At 47.8% G+C, this 27886-nt stretch overlaps 1 protein-coding gene across 2 annotated transcripts in view; it reads left to right on the top strand.

Moving 5' to 3' along the window:
* The window catches only part of LONP2 (lon peptidase 2, peroxisomal), a 108259-nt gene extending 80643 nt beyond the window's left edge, over positions 1 to 27616 (top strand). For both annotated transcript variants that reach the window (XM_002721344.5, XM_017350875.3), the window contains 4 exons: positions 15674 to 15816; positions 22666 to 22873; positions 23266 to 23456; positions 27206 to 27616. In XM_002721344.5, the coding sequence (XP_002721390.2) occupies positions 15674 to 15816; positions 22666 to 22873; positions 23266 to 23456; positions 27206 to 27427 (764 nt within the window). In that variant the 3' untranslated portion in view covers positions 27428 to 27616. The remainder of the gene's footprint in view (positions 1 to 15673; positions 15817 to 22665; positions 22874 to 23265; positions 23457 to 27205) is intronic.
* The last annotated feature ends 270 nt before the right edge of the window (positions 27617 to 27886 follow it).

Here is a 27886-nt window from a genome sequence, read left to right on the forward strand (position 1 = left end):
ACCCAGTTCTAACTGCGGTTCTGAGAAACTGAGTAAATTTCCAACAAATGTTTAGACTATTATGGGAAGTAAGATGTAACCAAATAACTTTAAAATATAGGATAAATGCTGGTTTGTAAAGTCTATAGAGGCACTTAATTGATCATTGAAAGTTTCAAATTATATGTTAAAGATACTGTAGTTTTTTAAAATTGTTTTTAGTAAAACAAAGTTAACTTACTTAGATCTCTAAATTCATTTTCATGGAAAAAATAGATGAAAACAGTTTTTTTTTTGTTTTTCATTTTCATGAAATTTAAAAATGACTTACAATTTCCATTTATGTCTCAATGGTTATGTAGAAATATTTATTAAGTAAACTTGGAAGGAAGTGCATTTGGTAATAAGGTTGTATGAGGGGTCTTCAAAAAAGTTGATGGAAACATGGATATTCTAAAAGAGCTATGCATGGATTTCAGAACTTTTTGCATGGAAATAAATTTAATTCTGTTTTTCCACAGACTTTTTGAAGTGCTCTGTTCTTACAGTCCTCAAAATAATGAAGAAAACATTGGCAGAAAGAAAATCACTTGTTTCTAGCATGGAGATTCTGGGCACTCTATCCACAGAATCCTCTTTTGTAGCTAGTTCCTTAAAAAACATAACCTGAAACCATGCAGGCCCCAGTGTCTTGGCAGCTCTGGCCAGGAACTTGAGTTCCGGTTGCATTTAGCACACTTCCTCTGGCCAGGAGGATGGTTTCCTGGAAAAGATTAACCTGAAACTGACAGCACAAATGATACAGTTAGAAATATTGGGGTTTTTCTGAATTTTTTAGAAGATACTTTGTTTTCTTCTTTGTGCCTTCCCATGAGAAAGCTATTGTGTTCCAGTCAGTGTAGCTTTGAGGCCCATGAGCCTGCTCTCTTGTAAAGTAACAAGCCACTTGGGATCTCAGCACCTCTGCTCACTTTTTACAGTAGGCACCAGGGCCCGGCGTTGTGGCACAGCAGATAAAGCCACTGCCTGCAATGCCATCCCTCGTGGGCACCAGTTCGTGTCCTGGCTGCTCCACTTCACATCCAGCTGCCTGCTAATGGCCTGGAAAAAGCAGTGGAAGATAGCCCAAGTGTCGGGGTCCCTGCCGTGCACGTGGAAGACCCGGAAGAAGCTCCTGGCTTTGGCCTAGCCCAGCACTGGCTATTATCATCTGGGGAGGAACCAACCAGCAGGTGAAAGATCTCTGTCTCTCTCCTCCATAACACTGACTTTCAAAATAAATAAATACACTCTTAAAGTAGGTGCTGTTAAAATTAAAACTCAGTTGCAGCCATGTATCTCTGCTACACTTATACAGGATCTGAATCTGTGTACACCCACATGTGCTAATGAGTTGAGCCGTGAGCAGTGTTTCCTCTTGTTGGTTCACGCACGACCTCTGTCCAGCCCAGTGCCGACACCCTCCGTAACATTCTGCTACACCCTGACTCAGGTACAGCTCAGAACACCCAGCTCCAAGTTCCAATTTGCTCCAGTTCTACAATTCAAGAACCCAGTGTGATGGAATTCAGATTTCAAGAAAAAATTTTAATTATGCAGAAATAATTCTATTACATAATTTTCTTGATTAAAAATATTTTTGTTTAAAAAATTACCATTAAATACTTGGTAAGCTTTTGGCAAATTATTCAGGATTTTGGTGATTTGTCATTTCTTTGCAATCTAATTCAGCAGGCCAGAATTGATTACCAATTTTGCATAAGACACGTGAATGGTGTGGGGTGAGCAGAGTGCGTCTGGTCTGGTTCTCACTTTACAGATAAGGAAGCTGGAGCCCCGGTATTTAGCTGAGGCTGTGCTGTGCGACTTGCGTTGCTGCCTGGGCGGTGGCGGCTCCTCTACACTAAACGGCAGTCTCATGGGAGCCAGCATTAGAAAGGGGGTGTAGCACTGTGTTCTGGTGGATCTTGAATGAAGCTCTTAGGAGTCAGGAGTTCACTTGGCAAAAATGGAAAAATCATGACGGTCTTTAAATCTACGATAATAACTGGGGCAGTTATTTAGGAAGATTCATGTATAAGTAGGCAATGCATAGTAAAAATGGCTGAGCAAGAGAGACCAATTCAGTAGGCAGGTGGGATAATCCTGACCAGAAGAACAGCTGTCATCTATAAAGTTCCTGTTATCTACAGATCGTATTCTAAGCATTTTACATGTACAAGAGAACTTCAAAAAGTCTGTGGAAAGATTAAATTAAATAATGCATCTATTTTGATGCATTAGAATTGTGACATCCGTGCATAGTATTTTCATAATGCATATTTTCCACAAACTTTTCGGAAACCCCTCTTATGCACGGATCTCACAATTCTTATGTACCAAAATAAATTTATCTTGAAGTTCCATTTTTCCATGAACTTTTTTTTTTAAATAAAGATTTATTTAAAATGTAGAGTAATAAAGACACAAAGAGAGCGAGCTCTTCCATCTTGTGGTTTACTTCCCAGATGGCTATGATGGCTGAGACTGAGCCAGGAAACCAGAAGCCTGGAAACTGCATCTGGGTCTCCCACGTGGAAGCCAGTGCCCCAAGTACCTGGGCCATCTTACATTGCTTTCCCAGGCACATCAGCAGGGAGCTGGACCAAAAGTGCGGCAGCCTGGGGCCTAGCATTGTGTTGTAACTGGTAAGGCTACCACCTGCAGTGGTGGCATCCCATATGGGTGCCAGTTCCTGTCCCAGCTGCTCCACTTCCAATTCAGTTCCCTGCTAATGGCCTGGGAAAGGCAGCAGAAGATGGCCCAGTTGCTTGGGCCCTGCACCCATGTGGGAGACCCAGATGAAACTCCTGGCTCCTGTTTTCGGCCTGACCCAGCCCCCCCCCACCCCCAGCCATTGCAGGCCATCTGGGGAGAGAGCCAGCAGATGGAAGATCTCTCTCCTTCTCTCTCTCTCCCTCCCTCCCTCCCTCTCCATCGCACCCTCTCTCTCTTCTGCCCCACCTGCCCCATAACTCTTACTTTCAAATACATAAATAGGTATTTTAAAAACCAAACAAAAAAAAAATGTAGAGCAGCTAAGACTCATGTGGGATGCCAGCATTGCAGGTGGCAACTTAACCCACTGAGCCACTGTACTAGTCACTTCCCATAACTTTTTGAACTATCTTTATATTTACTCTTAAAATCCTCTAATGACCATACGAAATAGGTTTAATTTTTAGATCCGTTTTTCAGGTAAGAAAACCAAGGCATAGAAGATTCCGTGACCAAGGTTCATGGTTAGTAAATGTCAGAGTAAGAGTTGTAGCCTAGGAGAGTGGCCACAAGTCTGAACCATAGCCTCACTGTGCCTCATTACCCCGGTAACAAGGATTTGAGTGGTGAGTGCTGGTTCCCTTATTTCAGATGAGCAAATGGACAGTCTGAAAAGGAATCAGTTCCTAAAAGAATTAAAGTATTAGGAATAATTCTAACTAAGGAGGTGAAATGTTTGTATGCAAAGAACTACAAAGCATTGCTACAAAAATTAAGACAATTAATGGAAAGACATCCTATGTTTATGGGTAGGAAGACTTGACATTAAGATGTCAGTGCTACCCAAAGTTATGTATGGATTCATTGCAATCCATTCCAAATTCCAGCAGCGTTTTTCAAAGAGGGAAACACTGATCTTCAAATTCACATGGAAATGCAAGGGTCAACAAATAAGAAAACAGTCTTCAAAAAGAACAAAATAGAGGATCACACTTCCTGATTTCAAAACTTACTGAGAAGCTACAGAAATTAAAATGGTATAGTGTGACATAAAGACACAAAGATAGACCAATATAATAGTGAGCTTAGAAATAAATATCCATATATATGGCTGGTCAGTTGATTTTCAACAGAGTGCCAAGACCGTTCCGTGGGGAAAGGACCATCTTTTCAACAAATGGTGCTGGTGAAACTGTCTCTACACGCAAAAGGACAAAGTTAGACTTGCACTCTTACCATACACTATGTATAAAAATTGACTGAAAGGGCCAGCACTGTGGTGTAGCAGGTAAAGCTGCCGCCTACAGCACTGGCATCCCATTTGAGCAGCGGTTCAAGTCCCAGCTGCTCCGCTTCCAATCCAGCTCCTTGCCAATGTGCCTGGGGAAGCAGTGGAAGATGGCCCAAGTACTTGGGCCCCTGCACCCACGTGGGAGACCTGGAAGAAGCTGGTTCCTGGCTTCAGATCAGCCCAGTTCTGGCCATTTTAGCCATTTGAGGAGTGAACCAGTAGGTAGAGATCTCTAACTCTAACTCTAACTCTGCCTTTCAAATAAATAAATAAATATTTTTTAAAAAATTGACTAAAAATGGTCCAAATACCTAAACATAAGAACTAAAACTAAAATTCTTGGTAGAAAACTTTGGGAAATTACTTTTGCCAATGATTTTTATGAATATAATACCAAAAGCATAGGCAACAAAAGAAAAAATGGATGAGCTGGATTTCATCAAAATTAAAGACTTCTGTTCATCAAGGGACACTATCAAGAGAGTGAAAACAGCCTAAACAATGGAAGGAAATATTTGCAAGTCATACAAGAAGATGAAGAAGTGATACCCAGAAAATACAAAGAAGTCTTATGATTCAATCATAACAAAAGGATTTGGATGGACATTTCTCTGTAGAATTTACACAAATGGCCAACAAGCACATGAAGGTGATCCTTAGAGAAATGTATAAAAGCACAGAATATTCCTTCACACCTACAAGGATGTCTGTAATTAAGAAAACGGACAAGGATGTGAAGAAATTGAAACTGTCATGCAAAGCTAATAGGAATGTCAAACGGTGCAGCCACTGTGGGCAACAATTTGGCAGTTCTTCAAAAAGTTAAATCAGAACTATCATAGAATCCAGCAGTTCAACCCTAGGTGTATATCCAAAGAAATTAAAAGAGACATGAACAGGTATCTGCACATTCCTGTTCATCACAGCACTATTAACATTAGCCACAAGGTAGAAACAGCCCAAATGACGTAACAGATGAATGACTAAACCACGTGTGTTTATGATGGAATAAAAAGTGAAATTTAATCATAAGCTACAACATGGATGGACGCAGAAAACAGATGTTAAGTAAAACAGGCTGAACACGAAAGGACAGATACTGTATGATTCCACTTGGGTGAGGGGTCTAAAGGAGTCAAATCCATAGAAGCAGAAGTTAGAATGGTGGTTACTAGGGCTGCAAGGATGGGGAAGTAGGGGCTTACTCCTTCATGGATGCAGGGTCTACTCGAGAGATGATGAGTTTTGGGTGTCCACAGTGGTGATGGTTACACTACCTTGTGAGTATAATTTAATGACACTCAGGGGTATACTTGCAAATGCATAAAATGATAAATATCAGGTTATATAATTTTACCATGATAAAAGTAGCTTTTCAAAAAGGAGATTAAGGAACTTTCCCAGAGTTACAGTTTTCAAGTTGAAGAGCTAGATTTTAAACCCAGGCCAGCTGACTCCAAGGCTCACTAGAGGTGGAGGGGGGCGGGGTCAGTTGTGCCTCTCTTGGACATTTTTGAGGATCTAAAAATTGGAAATTTCATGTTTTTTTTATTTTAAATTTAAGTCAGCTGTCTGAGGCCCTAAAGTATTTTAACCTAACATATGACTTCACTGCTTGGAAAATCTGCCACTATTGAGAAACAAACGTTTTGTCCAATATTAAAGGATGATGGTCAAGTCATTATTAGCATACAGGCATAACGTGACACCTGTCAAAGATTTTAATGCGTTCACAGAGAACACCAGTAAGATTTTACCGATAATCCAGAAAGCAGTCAGAAATGCTGCAGTCTGTTTGTTAGGAGTCATAAAACTGGCTTCATGGAAAGGGAGGGAGGAGGAATCAGTTAGGTCTCTGTTGGAAAAAACTTGCTTCTACTCCTGTGGACAAGACCCATGTCCCGTACTAACAGTTTTAGAACTTACAGAACTGCGAAAGACACGGAAGGCAGGAAGACACCTGCCACCCAGACAGGGCACTAGATGAGACCCAGTGATCTACTTGGTGCATTTCCAGAATGTCTTTTCATGGGAGAGATAGCAGTTGTGTAGAGATTATTTTGAGTAATGAATAAGTAAATAGCATTTGTCTAAATTTGCCACCAGGTTCCTTCCTTTGCAAGGAGTTCCCGAGCTACAGGTGGCCTTCCCAGACTGGACTTGGAGCTGGGAGTCAGGGGGCCTCAGACTGCCTCTGGTTGCTGTGCACTTTGGGCAGTTTGCTTATCCTCTTGTTTACCCTCAGTCTCCCTGGCTCTAAAGTGAACAGTTGGACCAGATCTTTGAGTTTCTGCCTAACTTTGGGGATTTTATATATCACGGTTTTAGTATATGTTTTTTAATTTTAATTAATTTTGTTTTTATTTGAGAGAAAGAGTGCTCGCATTTGTTGTTATACTCCCAAATGCCTGCAACACCTGGGTCTGGGCTGGAACCAAAATCAGGAGCTGGGAATGCAACCCACGTCTCCTGTGTGAGTAGCAAGACCTCAGTTACTTGAGCCGTCAACACAGCCTCTGAGATCTGCACTGGCAGGAAGCTGGATCCAGAGCCAGGACTTAAACCTGGTATTCCTGTGTGGGATGCAGGTGTCTTAATCACCACCTTCCTGCTCCACCCTGTGCTTCTGGAGTTCCCGACTATTCCTGAATTGCACTAAGCCTCAGACTGCAACCTAGACGTTCTCAAGGAACTGTTTCCCAAAGACAAGTTAGCATGACTGCAGTAATAGTCATTTTTCTGGAGAATTACCCCGCCTCTGGACCCTGTTTTCTTGGATGCAGGTAACAGTATTCTTTAAAAAAAAAAAAAATTATTTATTTATTTGAAAGGCAGAGTTACAGAGAGGCAGAGAGAGAGAGAGGTCTTCCATCCGCTGGTTCACTCTCCAGATGGCCGTCATGACCGAAGCTGCGCCAATCTGAAGCCAGGAGCCAGGAGCTTCTTCTGGGTCTCCCACATGGGTGCAGGGGCCCAAGGACTTGGGCCATCTTCTACTGCTTTTCCAGGCCATAGCAGAGAGCTGGATCGGAAGAGGAACAGCTGGGACTAGAACCGGTGCCTATATGGGATGCCAGCACTGCAGGCGGCGGCTTTACCCACTACACCATAGCGCCGGCCCCTCTAACAGTATTCTTGTACACCCCATCCTTTCCCCCTCCTTCCCACATCCCTACCCTGCTCTTTGTGAAAGTGCATACTTCTTTCATAATTCAGCCAGAAGGGATCCCATTAGACCCATTACCCCTAGAATTTAGCTTTTCAGCTCTGGAGACTGGACTTGAAAGTGTGGTGTGTGCTTCAGGTTAACAGTGTTCTGCCTTGAGTAACAGGGTTATAGGTAACTTGAGATATCTGTGGCCAGGCAGTCTTGGGTTTCTGCCACATTATGGGAAAGCCTGCTCTTTGTTGGGTTTTTTGCAATCCTCGTCTCCCTGCTGCTGCCATTTGCTTCCATCACCTGCCATGAGACGCCAGGTTTGCTGCAAGATTCATTCACAAGGCAAGGAACCTGTTTCTTACAGAGAGCTGGTGTTTCCCAAATTGTGTTTCTCTCTCTCTCCCTTTCTCTCTCTCTCTGTCTTCCTCCCCCCCTCCCCATCTCTCAGCCACCTTCCTTACCTCCCCTTTCTGTCCTTCCCTTGCTCTCCCCTTCCCACAACAATTCTTTGCTTCTTGGGCCTAATTTCATTGAAATCCTGTCCCTGTTGTCAGGAGAAAGTGCGTGTTCCCCAGTGACAGCTACTTAGGAAAAGCCAGAGGATCTCCTGGGATAGCCGTGGTGATGTCATCACCAGAGCAGGGCCAGGCGTACCAGCGGCCATTACCCATCAGCACAGGCTGCGCTGCCCTGGCTGCTGGTGCTGCCCTGGCTGCAGCCTTAGTGCTGATAGATCTTCGTTGTGCCCTGAGTTACACTCAGAACAGGTTGCAGAAAGAAGGACTCGGCAGTGCGTGCACAGAATGAACCAACTTAAACTGGCGTTAGCCCTCTCCTGCCTTCAGGCTGTTTTTCTTTAGGTTTTTCTTTAGGTGGGGAAGTACTCGAAGCGGGGTGAGTTTGAGCTAGCTTGTTCTCATTTCAGTTCTCCATTCCTTTCTTTTCGACCTCTGTTTAATAGTCCTTTATTGCTTTTAAGAATATGCTTTAAAATGATTTGTAAAGACAATTTTTTAACATTTATTTGTTTATTTGAAAGTCAGAGTTACATAGAGAGAGAAGGAGAGGCAGAGAGAGAGGTCTTCCATCCGCTGGTTCACTGTCCAGTTGGCCACAACGGCTGGAGCTGCGCTGATCCAAAGCCAGGAGCCAGGAGCTTCTTCCCAGCCTCCCACACGGGTGCAGGGGTCCAAGGACTTGGGCCATCCTCTGTTGCTTCCCCAGGCCCATTAGCAGGGAGCAGGATAGGAAGTGGGGCAGCCGGGACTTGACCCAGCACCCATATGGGATGCCAGCACTGCAGGCGGTGGCGGCGGCTTTACCTGCTACACTGCAGCGCCGGTCTCATGTAGAAACAATTTGAATGGGTAGCATGTATGTGAAATGTCATAGTAATGGCATAGCACAGAGCACCATCGTGCCATCTGTCTCTTTGCTGTGACTTGATTCCCAGCCACCGTGTAATTGTGTCCAGAGTCCCCTGTCTGTGGGGCCCCGTGTGGAATTAGTTTTGCAGAGAGCACTTTGCTGTCTTAAAATGAAAAGATTATGGAGTAAAAGCTTGAGCTTTAGACATCTCTACTGTGAGTATTACTCCGATAATATAACTCAGTGCCTCTCATCATAACTTTTCCCAGCAGCGCTCAGAGGGCTCTGCAATTATTCTGGGTCTGCCGATGAGAAAACCAGACACAAAGAGGTCAGCGTGGTTCCAGGCCAGTGAGGAAGCCAGAGTCAGAGACAATTATTATTATTTACTGCCTGTTTCATGTACTAGTACCTAGCATTGCAGAAAACAACATTTTGGACTATATCATTTCATTTGTGTGTACATTATATTTGTGTAGAACTCAGGCTGCCAGAAATTTTATCCTCTTTCCCCACCTTAACCTGGTTTCGAATGATTTTTTTCATATTATTTAGATAATACTTAGAACACAATTTGAGTGACTGGGAATTTTATGAGTGGATGAAACTGTAGACAGCGCTGCTGTGACTCTGCAGATACTGCTGTCTGTCCTTAAAGAGAGATCGCTGCAGAACACAACCACTGAGTGCAGTTGTGAGTATTCGCACCTGACTGTGCTGATTAGTCTGTGCTACCAAGTTGCTTTCCTGAAAGATGGGGCCTGTTGTGTTCCCCTAAGTAGCAATGTTTGAGATCTCCTCATTTTCTTTAACATTGACCATTTGGCATTTTCTTTTTTTGGTTTAAAGATTTATTTTATTTATTTGAAAGAGTTGCGGGAGGGTGGGGGTGAGCTTCCATCTGCCAGTTCACTCCAAATGGCCATAATGGCCAGAGCTGAGCTGATCCAAAGCCAGGAGCCAGTAGCCTTCTCCAGGTCTGCCACGTGGGTGCAGGAGCCCAAGGACTCAGGTCGTCCTATGCTTCCCTCCCAAGTGCACCAGCAGGGAACTGGATCAGAAGTGGAGCAGCCAGGGGCCAGTGCTGTGGCACAGCAGGTTAATGCTCTGGCCTGAAGCGCCGGCATCCCATAGGCATCGGTTCTAGTCCCGGCTGCTCTACTTCCAATCCAGCTCTCTGCTATGGCCTGGGAAAGCAGTAGAAGATGGCCCAAGTCCTTGGGCCCCTGCACCTGTGTGGGAGACCCAGAAGAAGCTCCTGGCTTCAGATTGGCGCAGCTTCGGTCATGACGGCCATCTGGAGAGTGAACCAGCGGATGGAAGACCTCTCTCTCTCTCTGCCTCTTCTCTCTCTGTGTAACTCTGACTTTCAAATAAATAAATAGATGTTAAAAAAAAAAAAAGTGGAGCAGCCAGGACTCAAACCAGTGTCCGTATGAGATGCCAGCAATGCAGGCCAAGCTTTAACCCACTGCACCAGCCCCCGTTTGGCATTTCTTAAACTCTTTACTACTTCTTCACTTTATTTGGGTAAGCTGATAATGGTATCTTGATTTTATAATTTATGCTTCTTTGCTTCTCAGTGAAATAATCAGGCTTTCATATGAATATTAACCTTTTGTTCAGAACCATCATTTTAGTCCAGGATTGGGGCATATAAGGAAGAACCGTACAATTACAGCAGGACGGATTATGAGGCAGAGTCCATGTTATGTTGAGAAGTTAAACTTTTTCTCTTCTTCCTTGTGTATATTGTTTAATGTTGGAGTCCTAGAGACTGTGCCACTGTCTCCTCTTGGGGCCAACCCCTGTGACCAGGGAGAAGGCGTACTAGAGCTGAGTGCTTGAAAGCTTGTGCACGGGACTCAGGGTTCACAGGTCACCTGGACCTCATTCCTTGAATGGCAACTTTGTAAGATCATGTTTTGCTTGTTACTGTTTGTTTCAGTGAGGACTCAAAGTGTATGTTCTATGAAAATTCAGGATTTCTTTACTCTTAGTTTGTATCACATAAGTGTATGGGTTTTTTTTAAGATTTATTTATTTATTTATTTGAAAGAGAAAGAGAGAATCTCTTCCATCCACTGGTTCAACTCCCCAGATGGCTATAACCACCAGTGCTGGGCCAGGCCAAAGCCAGGAAGCCAGGAGTTTCTTTCGGGTCTCTGATGTGGATGTCAGGAGCCCAAGCATTTGAGCCATCTTGTGCTGCTTTTCCCAGGCCATTAACAGAGAGCTGGATGGGGAGTGGACCAGCAGGGACACAAACCAGCGCCCATATGAGATGGCAGCATTGCATGCCATTTTACTGGCTACGCCACAACACCAGCCCCAAATGTTTGATTATTTTTCTTTGACAGACAGAGTTAGAGACAGAGAGAAAGGTCTTCCTTCCGTTGGTTCACCCCCCAAATGGCCACTGCGCTGATCCAAAGCCAGGAGCCAGGTGCTTCTTCTTGGTCTCCCATGTGGGTGCAGGGCCCAAGCACTTGGGCCATCCTCCACTGCACTCCCGGGCCACAGCAGAGAGCTGGACTGGAAGAGGAGCAACTGAGACAGAATCTGGCACCCCGACCGGGACTAGAACCCGGGGTACTGGTGCCGTAGGCAGAGGATTAGCCTAGTGAGCTGTGGTGCCGGACAATTTTTTTTTTTTTTTTAAGATTTATTTTATTTATTTGAAAGAGTTACAGGGAAGGGAGGGAGAGAGGTCTTCCATCCGCTTTTTCATTCCTCATACGGCCACAACTGCTGGGGCTAGGCCAATTGAAAGCCAGGAACCAGGAGCTTCTTCCGGGTCTCCCACATGGGTGCAGGAGCCCAAGCACTTGGGCCATCTTCTGCTGCTTTCCCAGGCAAGTTAGCAGGGAGCTCGATCAGAAGTTGGGCAGCCGGGACTCGAATCAGTGCCAATATGGGATGCCGGCACTGCAGAAAGCGACTTTACCCGCTGTACCACAGCACTGGCCCTGTGTTTGATTCTTAAAATCTGATGTCACCCTCTCCCAGTTAGCAGGGACTGGAGCTTTAACTCTGTAGGCTTGTGTGCTAGTGATGAAACATTCTGACGTGCAGATGGGTCCTGAGTTGCCTGAATTTTTTATAACACAGTTGCTGTGCCCAGATTGCCGTCTTTCATATTATAAGGGTTAGCTGCACTAGAAATAGCTCTCCCTCCCCCACGGCCTCGGTGCTCAGAGCACTGGACTCAGCACCACACTGGGAAAAGGACTAGATGGCCTAAAGCACTGGTTACATAATTGTGGATTGGCTTTCAGCCATCCAGCTCTGCCTCCTCCTGTGATCAAGAGCTGCAGACTGGCCACAGTAATTAGATCTCAGACAAGCTTGTCACAAAGCACCACAGTCTGAGAAATTTGCAGCCTCTTTGTGCGGTGGCTGAAGTTTCAGTGTACCACCAGCTTGTGCCTTTAGAGTATAGTAACCTCAGACAAGTAGTGCTTTTCTTTCTATGCATTAATTTTAATTATGCAGTGACACCTGTTTTCTGTTCCTTGAAATCTACATGGAGTTCAGCTGATGGTCGGAGTGCTCTCCCACCCCAGGGCATTGACACAGCTTGCAATACTTTGTGAACAGCGGCCAGAAATATCCTCTCTCCGTAAGCTACTGAGTAGCGCAGTAATTGTAGATTCAGTGAAACAAATATAGAGGAGAACTTTGGAGAATGGGGGTGGGAGTGTGCTTCTTAGAAAAGAATTGAGCCAAACCTCACAAGATCAAGGCCATAGCAGAGGGGTGCCAGACTGTGCGACTGAAAGCCTACACTCGGGATACAGTACGCGTGCTGCACTTCACAGGCTACACGGGGTTCGCCTTTCCACTCGTAGAGCAGTCCTACCAAGCTGGGGAGTGAGAAGGTTCGTGCCTTCCGTAGCTTCATTTGTCCGGCAAGGAGCCATCATGTGAGAGACGATCTGAAGTGTGTGTTCTCTCCCCTGTGTCACTCATGGTTGCTTCTGGAAGAGGAGTCCAGTGGAGTAGAGTCGGAGGACCCCTCACCCTAAAGGCCACGCTGTGCCCCTTAGTGGCGCCCAGGTATTGTGAGAGCCTCAGACTAGGGTCTGTTTCTGTGCAACATATTCAGTAAGCGTACTGAATGTGTACTTTTGGAAGGAAAGGGATTAGTGACAAGAAGGTATAAGAATGAAAGAACCATGCCAAACAAAAATAAACATGTAGAGGTGGTGGTAAGTGTACTTACGTGTTGTGTAATAATATAATCTTCAGAAGGAAAGGAGGAAGTGTTTAAGGCAATGCATGATTTAGTACAAGAAGTAGTAGAAGAGTTGTGGCAAAACTGAAAGAAAAACAGGACTAGGAACAAGACAGAATATAGCCAACTACTTAACTGCCTACATTTTTTTAAAAAGTTTACTTATTAAAGAGGCAGAGTTACAGAGAGCAAAGGAGAGGGAGAGAGAGATGAATCTTTTGTCCATTGGTTCATTCCCCAAGTCAGGGCTGAGCTAGGCTGAAGCCAGCAGTCAGGAACTCCATCCGAGTCTTTCCACATGGGTGCAGGGGCCCAAATACTTAGGCCATCTTCCACTGCCTGCCCAGGTGCCTTAGCAGAGAGCTGGATTGGAAGCAGTGCAGCCAGGACTAGAACTGGCACTCTGATATGGGATCTGGCATCATAGGTGGCAGCTTAACCTGCTGTGCCTTAACGTTGGCCCTGCCTACATTTTTTTAAGCTCTGTTCCTTTTAGGCTTCTGGTCATAGATTTTATAATATGTTTTCTGTACTCGAACTAGAATTGCAGAAGCCAATCAAGAAGGTGGTCTGGGATCCAGCGCTGTAGCGTAGCAGGTAAAGCCACTGCCGTCTGCAGAGGCAGCATCCCATCTGGGCACCGGTTCGAGTCCCAGCTGCTCTACTTCCAATCCAGCTCTCTGCTATGGCCTGGGAGAGCAGTGGAGGATGGCCCAAGTCCATGGGCCCCTGCACTCGTGTGGAAAACCCAGAGGGAGCTCCTGGCTCCTGGCTTCAGATCAGCACAGCTCCAGCCATTGCAGCCATCTGGGGAGTGAACCAGTGAATGGAAGACATCTCTCTTTCTCTCTCTCTCTCTCTCTCTGCCTCTGCCTCTGCCTCTGCCTCTGCCTCTCTGTAGCTCTGCTTTTCAAATAATTAAGCGGATCTTTTAAAAGAAATTTAAAAAAAAAAAAAAAGGAGGTGATCTGATAAGTCAGTTCAGTCTGCTTCCTACATGTCCAGGCTGACTTTGGCAAGGTGTCAGCTGACCAGGACTGACCCTCAGGTGATAAGAGGATTACCTATTACAGGTAGCTAAAACCAAACTTTGCATTCTGTTACCCATGCACTGCCAATTACGTTTGCCTTCAAGTTGAGCAATATGCTTACAGAAGGGGCATTACTTACAGGGCATACTATCATTTTCAAGTTCATTTTGCCCATTAGAAAAAGACACCTCAAGCCAGCGTTTGGCAGAGTGGTTAAGATGCCCACATCCCCACCAATTCGAGTCCCAACTGCTCCACTTCAAATCCAGCTCTCTGCTATGGCTTGGGAAAACAGTAGAAGATGGCCCAACTCCTTGGACCCCTGCACCTGAGTGGGAGACCGGAAGAAGCTCCTGGCTCCTGGCTCCTGGCTTCGCATCAGCAAAGCTCTGGCCACTGCGGCCAATTGGGGAGTGAACCAACGGATGAAAGACCTCTCTCCCTCTCTGCCTTTCCTTCTCCCTCTGTGTAGCTCTGACTTTCAAATAAATAAATGAATCTTAAAAAAAAAAAAAAAAAAAAGATGCCCACATATCAGAGTACCTGGTTCAAGTCCCAGGTCAACTTTTGATCCAGCTTCCTAGTAATATGCTCCCTGGGCCACAGCAGGTGATGGCTCAAGTAGTTGGGTACCTGCCACCCATGTGGGAGACATGGATTGAGTTCATGGCTCCATGGCCATGGCTGTGTTAGGCATTTGGGGGGTGAGCCAGCAGATAGAAGATTTATCCATATCTCAAATAAAATGAAAATAAATTAAGAAAAAGTAATAATAAAAAGGGGGCACCTGATAAACTCCTGTGAAGAGAGGATTAAAAGTGTTGTGACAAGCCCTGAGATAGGTTGATCTAACAGAAAACTGTACAAAGTAACCTGTTGCATTTGACCCCTCAGTGTCTGGCTCCAAAGCCTGTTTTTTAAAGATTTATTTATTTATTTGAAAGTCAGACAGGGACAGAGAGGTCTTCCATCTGCACTCCCCAAATGGCTACAATGGCTGGAGCTGGGCTGAAACCAGGAGCCTCTTCCAGGTCTTCCACAAAGGTGCAGGGGCCCAAGGATTTGGGCCATCTTCCACTGCTTTCCCAGGCCATAGCAGAGAGCTGGATCAGAAATGGAACAGCAGGAACTCGAATAGACACCCATATGGGATGCTGGCACTGCAGGTGGAGGCTTTACCCACTACGCCACAGTGCGAGCCCCCCAGGCATTGTTCTTGACTTTAGGATATAATGGCTAAAAAGAGGACAGGCAATGGCACAGTCTTCCTGGAACTTACACTTTAATGAGGGAGATAAAGGATAAACAAGTAGAAGTAAATAAACAAGGCAGTTGCAAATACTTAAAAGACTAATTCTTGGCCAGCGCCATGGCTCACTAGGCTAATCCTCCACCTTGCAGCGCCGGCACACGGGGTTCTAGTCCCGGTCAGGGCACCGGATTCTGTCCCGGCTGCCCCTCTTCCAGGCCAGCTCTCTGCTGTGGCCCGGGAGTGCAGTGGAGGATGGCCCAAGTGCTTGGGCCCTGCACCCCATGGGAGACCAGGAGAAGCACCTGGCTCCTGGCTTCGGATCAGTGCGGTGTGCCAGCTGCAGCGCACCAGCCGCGGCTGCCATTGGAGGGTGAACTAACACAAAAGGAAGACCTTTCTCTCTCTTTCTCTCTCTCTCTCTCACTGTCCACTCTGCCTGTCAAAAAAAAAAAAAAAAAAAAAAAGACTAATTCTTCTACTACCTGCATTTCCCAGATACATAAAGTGAATTTTTGAAGTGCACTGTGCTTCTGTTTGATATTTATTGATAATGAATTTTCAAGCCTACAAATCTTGTATGTAAATGTTTTTTTCTTAGGTTGCAGGGAGCATGTGTTAGAAGATGCAGAACCTGAATCTGTGAGTAACGCTGCCGAGTTGGCCCTGCCTCCGGAAATGCCGATTTTGATTGATTTCCATGCACTGAAAGACATCCTTGGGCCCCCGATGTATGAAATGGAGGTAATCCTGCTGGCTCCTGGTGGTGCTCTCGTGTCCTCTGCTGGCCGCCTGCTGGGGGAGGGGGGGGAGAATTGGGTGTTTCCAGGGGCTGCGTTTGCTTTAACATTGGAAACTTGTTTTCCACGTGGTATTGCATTTGGTGCCTAATGGGACAATGTGACTATGGCAGGGAGCCAGAGACTCTGGCCATACTCTCTACCTCAGAAACCATCTCATCCATCTAAGGAAGTATCTGTCTCTTTCTTTCTTAGAGAAAGTCTGTATTCCTGTTGTATGTGTAATTGAGGAGGTGGGAAATCAGCCCAATACAAGCATCTGGAAACACGGACCTCGCTTTAGCTTCATAGTGCTGCTAGTGCCGGCCCAGGTGGCACCCTTCAGGAATCTTGTTCCCGTGAGGGTGACGCTCACACGCAGGCCTAACCTTCTTTCTCCTCTAACTGGGCCTCCCGGGGGAAGGTCTGAGCCCCTAGACAGAGCGGAAGCAGCTAATGGAAACAGGTAGTAGGCAATGGCCGCTGCCTCAGGCGGTGAGACTAGCGGTTCAGACACCTGTGTCAGGACCCAAGTACTGGGCTCACATCTCAGCTCTGCTCCGGACTCCGGCTTTCTGCCAAAGCAGACTCTGGGAGGGGAGGTGATGGCACAGGTAATTAGGTTCCAGATACCCGTGTGGAAGACCCGCTCCTGGCTCCTGGCTCTGGCATGGCCCAGCCCCAGCCTTTGTGAGCATTCAAGGAGTGAAGGTTGTGTGTGTGTGTCTGTCTGTGTCTCTTTTCTGCCTCTCAAATACATACATAAAACATTATTTTAAAAGATTTTATCTATTTATTTGAGAAGTAGAGTTACAGACAGAGAGAGAGAGAGGTCTTCCATCGACTGGTTCACTCCCCAGATGGCCACAATGGCTGGAACTGCACCAATCCAAAGCCAGGAGCCAGGTGCTTCCTCCTGGTCTCCCATGTGGGTGCAGGGCCCAAGCACTTGGGCCATGGTCTGCTGCTTTCCCAGGCCACAGCAGAGAACTGGATCGGAAGAGGAGCAGCCGGGACTAGAACCGGCACCCATATGGGATGCTGGCATCACAGGTGGAGGATTAACCTACTGCGCCACGGTGCTGGCCCCACATAAAACATTTTTTTAAAAGTAGCTTTTAAAAACAACACGACTGCTAGGGACTGGCACTGTGGCATAGCCAGTGAAGCTGCCGCCTTCGACACTGGCATCCCATATGGGTGCCGGTTAGAGTTCCCAGCTCTTCTGACCCAGCTCCCTGCTAATGTGCCCGGGAAAGCAGCAGAGGATGACCCAAGTGCTTGCGACCCTGCACTCACATGGGAGACCCAGAAGAAGCTCCTGACTCCTGGCTTCAGTGTGGCCCAGCTCCAGCTGTTGCCGCCATTTGGAAGTGAACCAGTGGATGAAAGATCTCTCTCTATCTCTCTCTCTCTCTGTGTGTGTGTGTGTGTGTGTGTGTGTGTGATGTGTCTGTGTCTGTGTCTTCCTCTCTCTGTGTAAATCTGACTTTGAAATAAATAAACAAATCTTTAAAACAATTATGACTGCTAAGGGCATTATGAGATATTTTATGGAGTGTTTAGATGACCTGTTATAGGTCAGTTACTAGAAAAGGTTTAGATTATACTCCTGAATTTAGCTTGATCATCAGCTCTTCCTTGTTAAGGAATCAAGATTTTCATAAATAAATCTGATAATTATGCAGAAGACAATCTCTGCATCTAACATTTGAAATGATTACCAGTAGAAATAGTCTCCCTCAAGTTTTTATATTTGAGGAGAAGAGAGTTAGTCCCCACACCCATCTTGTTCAACTAAGTTCTGTATTGGTCGTTAAAGCTGATGCGTCTCTCTACAGAGCTCTCAGTGACAAGACTGGAACTGTTTACTCTTGGCAGTAAATCGGGGGGATATAAACAATAGAATCAGAGGCATCGTTTCGGTTGTTTGAATTCTTAAGATGTTTGGATCTGAATTTTTAGACGTTGGGAGAACTTAAGCAGAACTTTATTGGTTGGGAAAGTAAACCAGACCCTTCTCTCATTCTTAGATAACCAGCAATTTCATGAGTGAAGACAGAAACAGACTCTTGGGCCTGGAAGTCTGGTGGCCTTTATCTAGGCTCTCCAGAAAAAGTATACCCCAGCAGTTCTTTGAGAATTTTAACATGAGCTACAAATAAAAACAAGATGGATGCCTGTTTCTGTTGCATAAACTCTGCTCTGCGGCCGTTTTTGCTGATGTCGGGTTTGGAAGCATTGCTGACATTCCTGGAGCGGCGGCAGAGAAAGGGCCAGAAGAACAGAAATGAGACATGTTGTAAACACTGCTTCGCAGCTGTCTTTGATCACTGAAAAGCTTATTTTCCTTGTAGCATCGGAACTATTACATGTGAATACTTTCACCAACATGAATCTGAAAGGAAGATCCAGTAGCTATTTGGTCTTTCATAAATAGCATCTTAGAATAACAGACCTGGTGTCTGAAAGTGTATCTTTTTTTCCCCTAAATTTTTCATTTATTTACTTTCATTTTATTTGAAAGGCTGAGAGAGAGAGAGAAGTTGTTCATCCACTGGTTCAGTCCGCGAACACTCAAAGCAGCCAGGCTAGGCCGGGCTGAAGCCAGGAGCTTGGACCTCAGTACCGGTCTCCCCTGCGGGTGGCGGAGGCCCAGTACTTGAGTCAGCAGCAGGAAGTGCACTAGCAGGAAGATGAGAAGTGGCCCAGCCAGGGCTGGACCCGGACACTCGGTGGGATGCAGGCATCTCGGGTGGCAACAAGCCGCTACACCAACCTCCCATTCCTGGTTTACCGGGGTTTCTGCCTGTGTGTATGGTGGTCTGATGACCATCAGCCCTAAGTGACTGAACTACATTTTTCCTCAGCTTCTGCATGTAATGGGTAATTTACAAAGTGCATCTGCTCAACATCAAGTGTTCGTTTATATCCTTACCAGCATCAGTGCTGTGTTTGCAGGGGGGGAGTGGTTCTCGGGAGTGTGTGAGGGTCAGGCCGTTGGGGGCTTTGCAGTCCTGCTTGAAGATACAGTAGTGGAAGACCCCACACCTCTCCAAGGGAACCAGAATCTGCCCTTTCCCTTCTGACTGCTACTGAAACAAATCCACAACTAGAAAAATCAAATATTTATGACTTGGAGGCTCAGGTCTCAGTACAGAGACTTTAAAGAAGTTGCCAGATGGATAGCTACTGTGGTGACAGCACTGGCAGGAGCATAAAAAGTGCTGTATGGGCTGTAAAAGTAAGCAGTTGATGCTGTAAACGTCACTACAGAGCAGACCTGCACACATAACATAGCCATTTGACAGCTCAGGTTTACTTTCGTGTGATGGCGAGGCTGGCCTCAAGACGAAGGCCATCAAATCATTCACATCTCTATCCCTTGGCGGCTGCCAGCCCTGCTGTTGGGATGCTTTCTGGCCAGCAAACTCCTCCCTGTATTTTAGAACTCTGCTCATCTTTTCCCATGACACCTGCCCCAACTCCCCAGACAGGGACCCTCGCCTCGCCAGGGCTCCCGCAGATACAAGCACTCCGTAGGCACCTTGTTGTTGGAGCTCCGCGTGTTGATGTCCTTACATAGCTCGTCAGTGCCAGGAGCGCCTGTTTGCGCACCACGGTGATCTGTAACAGAGCCTGGCTCCAGGGCCTTGGTAACGGACTGCAGGGTGACTGTGAAGTCTCAGTCTCTCTCATGGCCTGGGAGAGTCACCGAGTTGTACAGATTCACTGTTTCAGTCCAGTACCTCCAATACTGTCATTGAAGTATCAGTGCAAGAATACACTGTAGGATACGGTCTCTTATTAATTAGACTTCTTAAAAAAAAAAAAAAAGACTTCTTTATTTATTTGTTTATTTGAAAGACAAAGTTACAGAGAGGCAGAGGTAGATGCAGAGAGAGAGGTCCTCCATCCGCTGATTCATTCCTCAAATGGCCGCAATGACTGGAGCTGCACTGACCCAAAGCCAGGAATCAGGCGCTTCCTCCAGGTCTCCCATGTGGGTGCAGGGGCCTAAGGGCTTGGGCCATCTTCTACTGCTATCCCAGGCCATAGCAGAGAGCTGGATTGGAAATGGAGCAGCCAGGACTAGAACTGGTGCCCATATGGGATGCTGGCACTGCAAGCAGTGGCTTTACCCGCTATACCATTAGCGCTGGCCCCTAGACTTCTCTTTAGATATTTTATATACATCCCTAGTCTGCCCGTGACTTTGGAAGCTAAACAACAAAAGTGAACTTTTTGCCTCTAGTGGGAAAAACATTGTACACATCAGGCCTCAGCCTGTGTTGACTAATAGAACTGATGGCTCCACAAACCAGTAATGGAAAGAGAAGCTGATAGGAAGCTCCTGGCAGATTTTGAAATTATGATATTGGGGGCCAGCGCTGTGGCACAGTGGGTGATGAAAGCCCTGGCCTGCAATGCCAGCATCCCATATGTGCACTGGTTCTAGTCCCAGCTGCCCTTCTTCCAATTCAGCTCTCTGCTATGGCTTGGGAAAACAGTAGAAGATGGCCTAAGTCCTTGGGCCTCTGCCCTGCGTGGGAGACCCAGAAGAAGCTCCTGGCTCCTGGCTTCAGATCGGCGCAGCTCCAGCCGTTGCAGCCATCTGGGGAGTGAACCAGCGAATGGAAGACCTCTCTCTCTGGCTCTACCTCTCTCTCTAACTCTGTCTTTCAAATAAATAAATCTAAAAAAAAAAAAAAAAACTTCTATGAGTGCACCAAGAAAAAGCTCTATTTAAAAAAAATTATAATGTTGAGTTACTTATTAAAAGAACACAGATTGTTAAGAAGGTTAGAATGCTGGCAAACCACCTGCATTTGAGAGCAGGGAAGGAGCATGTATCTCTTAGCCTTCAAGTTCAAAGTGATACGAACTCCATTTCTAAAGAAGTACATGGAAATAGGGTGTGTTGGACTGTTTCAGAACACGTGCCCTCCAAGTCTGAGAATTAAAGGTTCTGGCGTTGGCACTTGGCACACTGTGGGACACTTGCATCCCACCTTGGACAGGGTACCTGGGTTCAAGTCCCAGCTCTGCTTTCAATTCCAGCTTCTTGCCACTGCAGACTCTGGGGGGCAGCAGGTGTTGGCTCAAGTTGTTGGGTCCCTGCCACCCATGTGAGAGATCTAGGTGGAGTTCCTGGCTCCTGGCTGTGGCCTGGCCTAACCTCAGCTGTTGTGGATACTTGGGGAGTGAGCCAGCAGATGGGAGATCTCGTTCTGCCTCCTTCTCTATCTTTTGGCTTTTCACATGTTAAATAATAAATAAATTTTTAGGGGCTGGCGCTACAGCGCAGTAGGTTAATCCTCCACCTGCAGCGCCAGCATCCCATATGGGCGCCGATTCTAGTCCCAGCTGCTCCTCTTCCAATCCAGCTCTCTGCTATGGCCTAGGAAAGCAGTAGAAGATGGCTTTGGGACCCTGCACCCGCATGGGAGACTGGGAAGAAGCTCCTGGTTCCTGGCTTCAGATCAGCGTAGTTCTGGCCATTGCGGCCATTTGGAGAGTGAACCAGTGGAAGGAAGACCTTTTTCTCTGTCTCTCCCTCTCATTGTCTCTAACTCTACCTCTCAAATAAATAAATAAATCTTAAAAAATTCAACAAATTTTTACGAAATGAAGGTTTCTTTCCTTGTTAATAACTATTATCCGCCTTGACCACAGAGATCCCAGGTCCCAGTGACTGCAGTTCTTTCTCCTGTGTGTGGCAACGTGAATCAGGCAGGCTAGGTATCAGTCCCATTGGAACACCTCCCATCAAATCAGAGGTCGTTGTGAGCCTGGGTGCCGTGGCTTTGGCCTACGGACAGCAGTAAGATGCCACTTGGGATCCCCACATCTATCAGAGTTCCTGGGTTCGAGTCCTGACTTTTTTTTTTTTGAAAGGCAGCATTACAAGGAGAGACAGATCTTCCTTCCTCTGGTCCACTTCCCAATTGGCTCTAGTGGCTAGAGCTGGGCCAGGCCACAGCCAGGTGCCAGGAACCTCCTGTGGGTCTCCCACATGGGTGCAGGGGCCTAGCACTTGAGCCATCTTATGCTGCTTTCCCAGGTGCACTGAGCGGGGTCGAAAGTGAAGCAGCTGGGATTCGAACCAGTCCCCATATGGGATGCTGGTGCTGCGGTGGCTTAACCCACTGCGCCACAGCACCGACCCCCTGACTCTTTCCAATTCCAGCTTCCTGCCAGTGTGCACCCTAAGAGGCAGCAGGTGGTGGGTCCCTTCCACATGGGAGATCCGATTGAGTTTCAGGCTCCTGGCTTCAGCTTGACCCAGCCTAGCTGCTGCAGGCATCTGGGATGTGAACCAGCAGATGGAAGATCAAATAACTTCTAAAAATTTACCTTTTCATTCAGTTTCCCACAACGTTTTGAAGCACCTTCATACAAGCCCTCTGGAACTATGTTAGTAAAAGGGTTTCTGCTTTCTGAACTGAATTCCTGGTCACTGCAAGTGAAGTTAGGCCCAAGAGCACGTACAAATAGGCAGTCTACGTAGACTCAGCTGCTGGGCTCCTGGAACGTTAGGGCGTGGGTAGCCGGGCCTGGCTCTTACAAAGCAAAGTCATTCAGACAGATTTTAAGGTAACATTGCTTTTGTTTCCCATAAGTGCCAAAGAGGAAGTTTGGGTGGTTCTTCCCGACAGCCAGATAGCAGTCAGCATGCGTGAGTGGTGTGTGTGACTCGGGGTCACATTAGGTGCTGAGTACTCTGGGACCTAACAGCTGGCAGGACAGCATGATCAGAGCGGCCAGACAGAACTTGCAGACAGAACTCTGATCATCTTTCTCCTTTTTCAAGGTGTCCGAACGTCTGAGTCAGCCAGGAGTGGCGATTGGCCTGGCCTGGACCCCCTTGGGGGGGGAAATCATGTTTGTGGAAGCGAGTCGAATGGATGGGGAAGGCCAGCTGACCCTGACCGGCCAGCTGGGGGACGTCATGAAGGAGTCTGCCCATCTTGCCATCAGCTGGCTCCGCAGCAACGCAAAGAAATACCACCTGACCAATGGTACGTGACCTAGGCACGGTTGCGGGCGGCCACGGGTGATTGCGAGCCACAGGGAGCCTCTCACGGTCCTCAGAGACACTGAGCCAACAGCTTTGGATGACCAGTTATACCGTCATGGGAGCATACACCTTGCTTCTGAACCTGTGGGAAGTCCACTTCCATATTAAAACTCTTGGGCTAGTGCCCAGACTGAAACTAATTCAGGAGATCTGCTTGGTTTTTCTCCTACTTAGAATACAGGAAACCGTCTCCTGGACCCTCAGTCCGACTGTACTGTCCGTTAATACTCTGAAGGAGTCATTCACCCAAAACATTCATTTTGGTCTTTGATTTTCAAAATACGAAAACAGGTTTAATTTTTCTACATTAAAATCTTTTTTTCCTTTTTAAAGCTTCTGGAAGTTTTGATCTTCTTGACAACACAGACATCCATCTGCACTTCCCAGCTGGAGCCGTCACCAAGGATGGCCCGTCTGCGGGAGTTACCATAGTAACCTGTCTCGCCTCGCTTTTCAGTGGGCGACTGGTACGTTCAGATGTGGCCATGACCGGAGAAATCACCCTAAGAGGGCTTGTCCTCCCGGTGAGTATAAGAAAGCCAATTCCGATATCTGAGCTTCTGCTTGCATTTCTAGTAGTATTTAAAATTTAAATAATTGTTTGCCTTCTCTCTATGGAAACCTTGGGTTTTTTTTTTTAAGATGTATTTATTTATTTATTTGAAAGGCAGGGTTACTGAGAGGGAGGGAGGGAGGGAGGAAGAGAGAGAGACAGAGAGAGAGAGGTCTTCCATCTGCTGGTTCACTCCCCAGATGGCCACAACGGCCAGAGCTGCGCCGTCCAAAGCCAGCATCCTGGAGCTTCTTCCAGGTCTCCCACGTGGGTGCAGAGACCCAAGGACTTGGGCCATCTTCTACTGCTTTCCCAGGCCATAGCAGAGAGCTGGATCAGAAGAGCAGCAGCCAGGACTCGAATCAGCACCCATTTGGGGAGCCAGGCAGCAGCTTTTACCTCTGTGCCACAGCACCAGCCCTGAAAACCTTGGTTTTAAATGTACATTAAGATTTTATACCTGTAGTTCATATTTGAAAATCTTGATCAAAAAAAAAAAAAAAAAAAAAAGCTGGTAATTTTCCTCTTTTTTCTCTTGTGAGGAAACCTGTTGAGGGAAATGTGTTAGTGTGCTCATCAGGAACAGCAGCCCACATGGAGATTGGAGGTGCTGCTCTGGTTGTTAAGTGCTCACAGCTGACGTGTGTGTAAGACAGGCGAGAAGCTGTTGGTAGGCTGTAAGGCCAGTTCTCGCCTTTTAAGATCCCTTTGCGGCCTCTCACAGGGCGCGTATCACTCTGATAGTTACTGTAGTTTATACTGTAGTCGTGGAAGAACGGTTTAGAATGGAAGCTGTAACAAAGATGAATCCTATCGATTGATAAACTGAAAAAGTTCTCTACACGTGGTGTCTTGCAGCTCATGAACGCATTACAATAAAACCAGCAGAACTTGAGTGAGTGTTGAGGCTGTTGAGCCCCGAGTTCCCAGCGTCAGTCTGCAGGCAGGGTGTGAGAGGTTGGCGGCAGAGTGAGTAAGTGGTGAAAGTAGATCACAGAATCACCAGTTAAGATCAGTGAGTTCTCGGTCCCTGACTGTCGGAAGTTACATTCTGAGCTGTCTGTTACATCTGGGCTCTGCACCCCGGAAGTTACATTCTGAGCTGTCTGTTACATCCAGGGTCTGCACCCCGGAAGTTACATTCTGAGCTGTCTGTCACATCTGGGCTCTGCACCCTGGAAGTTACCTTCTGAGCTGTCTGTTGCATCCAGGCACCCCGGAAGTTACATTCTGAGATGTCTGTTATATCCTGAGCTGTCTGTTACATCCGGGCTCTGCACCCAGAAGGACGGCTGGGCCCTTTCCTGCCCCTTCCCCAGGAGCTGCTGCTTCCTACTGACCATGCTCCTTAAAGGAAGTCAGAGGCGCTTCATGGACCAAGACTCTTGGCTTTGTTGGCCTGGGTCAGGGCGGTGCACTAAGCAAGTCAAGGGGAAAGTCTGTACCCCCGAACAATGGGCGGCGTGCGGCAGCGGGCAGCTCAGCCCGTTTCTGGCTGGAGAGAGAATCGGAGGTGGAGACAAGATCTTCCCCGCAGAAGTCCAGCAGCCCGAGCACAGAGTGGGAGGAGAAGGTGGAAAGTCGGGTCCCTGCAGGTCTCTGTAGAACAAACGGGCCTTCTTTTTGACCCCCACCCCACCCCCACCCCCCACTCTGAGGGCAAGTCCCGCCCCATGGAGAGGCTCCCTTGCACCAGCCATAGCCTCGAAACACAGACGCAAGAGTGGCACTTAAAGACCCGCTGAGCTTGGAGAAAGTAGTCCAAGGGCAGAAGATAGACAAAACTTTGGGGGCCAGCGCTGTGGCACAGTGGGTTAAGCCACGTCTGCAGTGCCGGCATCCCAGATGGATGCCAGTTCGAGACCCAGCTGCTCCATTTCTGAACCAGCTCTGTGCTATGGCCTGGGAAAGCAGTAGAAGATGGCCCAAGTCCTTGGGCCCCTGCACCTGCGTAGGAGACCCGGAGGAGGCTCCTGGCTCCTGGCTTTGGATCAGCGCAGCTCCGACCATTGCGGTCAATTGGGGAGACCTCTCTCTCTCTCTCTCTCTCTCTGCCTCTCTCTGTAACTCTTTCAAATAAATAAATAAATAAATCTAAAAAAAAAAAAAAAAAAGACAAAGCTTTGGATTAAAAATGGGGTTTTAGAACCAGTCAGAGAACTATCCAGGAAAAATGACAGTAAAAGTCTTCCCTATCCAGCATCTGACAGGAGTTCTAGCCAACAAGGAAACAAGCAGGCGTCACACAGAAATGTTTCCCAGGACACGGTGATGTCAGGTCAGAAGGGCCTGTGTCTGCCGGGAGGAGATTCCGGCCTCTGGACTTCGCAGGTCGTCGGGGATAAAACTTCTCACTGTGGTCCTGGACGTGCAGCTTCCTAAAAACACCGGGGGAGATGGTGCCAAGCCCAGAATTCCTTACACACGTGGCTCTCCTGTCCAGACGTGCGAGAGCGGAGCCCTGGCTCCCGTGTGTGCAGGGAGCCGCTCTGTCTGAGGTCTTGGGCTCTTTCTGCAGAAGGCAGGTGGAACAGCGGCAGGCAGGGGCTGGGAGCAGCTGGTGGGGGCCTCAAGAGGGCTGTCTCCAGCAGTCGCACGTTCCAGGTGGAGTGACTGGAGCTGTGTCTGTCATTGGCTACCCCAAACAGTGGTATTCTTCCCAGGAAATGTGGCTTGGGAATTCAGGGAGGCCTAGCTGGCTTCTTCCAGCCCAGGATGTCTGGTCCTGTGGTCAAGCCGTGAGCCAGGACATGGTCACTAGAGAAACTGCTTCCAATGGGGTTCCTCATGTGGCTGCAGGCTGCGCCTGGGCGGCACAGGAGGCCCCGTTCCTTACCTCAGTTCTCTTCCATGGGCTGCCCAGTGACGTCAGAGCGGCAATGGCTCCCAGGTCCGAGAGGGAGATTGGGTAGAAGCTCCTACTTTTCATGGCTGGGCTTGGAGGCCAGAGAGATCGCCTCTGCCATGCGTGTTACCCAGTCAGGGCAGCCTACGCTCCATTTGACGGGACCACAGTGGACATGTTCAAACCACGACATAAACCTAGATGGTGTGGGGTACATTTTGTATTTAGCACAGAGGTCATGGTTTTAAATCCATAGACCAAGAGGCAATCCTGACATTCAGCCAAGCTCTGTATGAACGGTATATATGGTCACAATAATGTAAGCGCTTTCAGAATCAACCTGAAGTCGGGGTTGTGGGGCGGACGCCGGGTTCAGGTCCCCGTATTCTGCTTCTTACCAGCTGCGGCTCACACACACCCGGGGGCAGCAGCGCATGGCTCAGCTGCTTGAGTCCCTGCCCTGGGTGGGCGACCTGGATGGCATTCTGGGGCCCTGGCTGTGGTGGGCATGTGGGGAGGGAGCCAGTGGATGGGCGCACTCTGGCGCATGCTCTCTCTAGTAAACCTTTAGTAAGTCAAGACTGTTGTGATCGCACAGTGGAAACGCTAACCTCGACAGGTTTGGACAGGGACTCTGACAGAGGTACCCGTACCTGTCAGACGGTTACAGTTTTCTTCCCGTTAAAAGAATTGACAACATTCACTGGAGCGTAAAAAGAGCATTTGGGCCACTACTCACCGACCGCCCGAGGCTGTACAGAACGGAGGAGGTTTGGGGGTGTCCGGCTCGTGGCAGTTAGCTGTGGGAAAGCTGGGCGGCGGGCGTCCCTTCCGCTCCAGGGCCTCACAGACCTCGGCCTTCTCCTCTCCCCTAGGTGGGCGGCATCAAAGACAAGGTGCTGGCGGCGCACAGGGCAGGGCTGAAGCAGATCATCCTCCCTCAGAGGAACGAGAAGGACCTTGAAGAAATCCCAGGCAGTGTGCGGCAGGGCTTGAGTTTCGTCCTGGCCAGCTGCCTGGACGACGTCCTGAACGCGGCTTTTGACGGCGGCTTTCCTGTCAAGACCAGGCCCGGCCTCCTGAACAGCAAACTGTAGCCCGGCTCGGCGCCGGAGGACGGAGGACGCCGAGGTCTGACGCACCGGGCGGTGCTGACAGGGCGATTATCTGCACACGGGGGCGGGCAGAGCGGCCCTGGGATGTGACCGTAATCGCAGCAGCGACGACCCTCACAGAGTGGCCGCTTAGAGAAACAAGGTGGCCATTTAATAAAAATGGGTAAAACAGCTCTTGTCCTGAATGAGGTCGTTCCTGTCCCTGGGCAGAGGCAGAGCGCGGGTTCTCAGTGCGCTCCCCAGGGCCTGTTCCGAGCGTGAATCCCGGGGCCGCCGCTGCAGTGGGGCGGCAGGTCAGGCCCTGGTTCTCCACACTGCACCCGCTCCTGCGCCCGCGGAACAGTGGATCAGGGCTCAAGCGCTGGGTTCCCGCCACCCACCCGGCTGCAGTTCTGGCTCCTGGCTCCAGCCTGGCCCCGCCTCTGCTGTGGCAGCCACTTG

The sequence above is a fragment of the Oryctolagus cuniculus genome, chromosome 18 (assembly GCF_964237555.1).
Source record: "Oryctolagus cuniculus chromosome 18, mOryCun1.1, whole genome shotgun sequence".
Lineage (NCBI taxonomy): Eukaryota > Metazoa > Chordata > Mammalia > Lagomorpha > Leporidae > Oryctolagus > Oryctolagus cuniculus.